Source organism: Nestor notabilis, unplaced genomic scaffold (genome assembly GCF_000696875.1).
Source record: "Nestor notabilis isolate BGI_N333 unplaced genomic scaffold, ASM69687v1 scaffold22330, whole genome shotgun sequence".
Taxonomy (NCBI): domain Eukaryota; kingdom Metazoa; phylum Chordata; class Aves; order Psittaciformes; family Psittacidae; genus Nestor; species Nestor notabilis.
This window is the reverse complement of record NW_009911833.1, coordinates 1,088-2,121: the sequence shown is the minus strand read 5'-3', so window position 1 is coordinate 2,121 and position 1,034 is coordinate 1,088. Positions and strand designations below refer to the sequence as shown.

General features: G+C 58.8%; 1 protein-coding gene across 1 annotated transcript in view; it reads left to right on the top strand.

Annotated features, from left to right (window-relative positions):
- The window catches only part of CCNT1 (cyclin T1), a gene marked incomplete at both ends in the record, with an annotated part of 5,103 nt that overhangs the window by 3,031 nt on the left and 1,038 nt on the right, over positions 1-1,034 (top strand). Inside the window, one exon of the mRNA XM_010016647.1 lies at positions 819-982. Within this exon, the coding sequence (XP_010014949.1) occupies positions 819-982 (164 nt within the window). The remainder of the gene's footprint in view (positions 1-818; positions 983-1,034) is intronic.

Genomic DNA, 1,034 nt, shown 5'->3' with positions numbered 1-1,034 from the left:
TAGGGAAAAGCATCCCTGTGATGGGTTTTATCCCTGCAGCAGCAATGGCAAACCCAAGGAATCATGAGTTAAGGTTGGAATGGAAAGAAATCCAGGCAGAGGGGAAGGAAACACAGCCTTAATGTGGCCTTAAAGTGGTGCCAGGAGAGCCCAGAGCAAGGTGCTGAAGTGAGGGACTGGATTGATCAGGATGATTTCCTTCTGGTGCTCTGAGCACCCAGCTCCACTTCTTACCTTGGCAGAGTGGCCAAAGGCTCCCGATTCCCTGCCTTTGGCTTGGTGGTGGTCTGGAGAACCAGTGACCTGCAGCTCTCTGTCCCTCTGCATTGCCCTGGGCAGTGTGGCATGACCTGAGCATGGTGAGGAGATGCAGGTCCTGCCCTGCCCATGGGGTGCTCCAGGGGCTCTGAGCCTGATGGGACCCCATATTCCTGCAGGTAGAGAGCAGGATGTGTGCTCAGGGCAGCGCTTCTCCCCTCTCACACCTCCCACTGCTGGTGCTGAGCTGCCCCTTGGCCCCTGAGGCACGTTGGTGCCACCCGCAGCTTTGGCGCTCTTCCTAAACTTCGGAAGATCCAACCCAGGAGCTGCCCTTGGAATTGGCTGCAGCAGAGCCCGCAGCAGAGCTCGGGGCTGGCAGAGCCTTGACCAGAGCTGCCTGGACCCAAGTGAGCCCCAGCAGGAGCAGGGGAGGACCCCGCAGGGCTGTCCCCCCGTGTCCCCACCTCGTGCAGTGGTCAGTGGGCGCTGGTGAGTGCTGAGGGTCAGGCTTGGGAGTTCATGGCTTTCTGTTTCTCTCTCCCTGCTGGTGCCGTCAGCCTGCATCTGACCACCTTCAGCCTGCAGTACACCCCTCCCGTTGTGGCCTGCGTCTGTATCCACCTGGCTTGTAAGTGGTCCAACTGGGAGATCCCAGTCTCCACGGACGGGAAGCACTGGTGGGAATACGTTGATGGCACTGTAACTCTGGAGCTCTTAGATGGTAAGTTTGGGAGCGAGGTTTCCCCCCCAAACCAAAGGCTCGTACCTTGTGT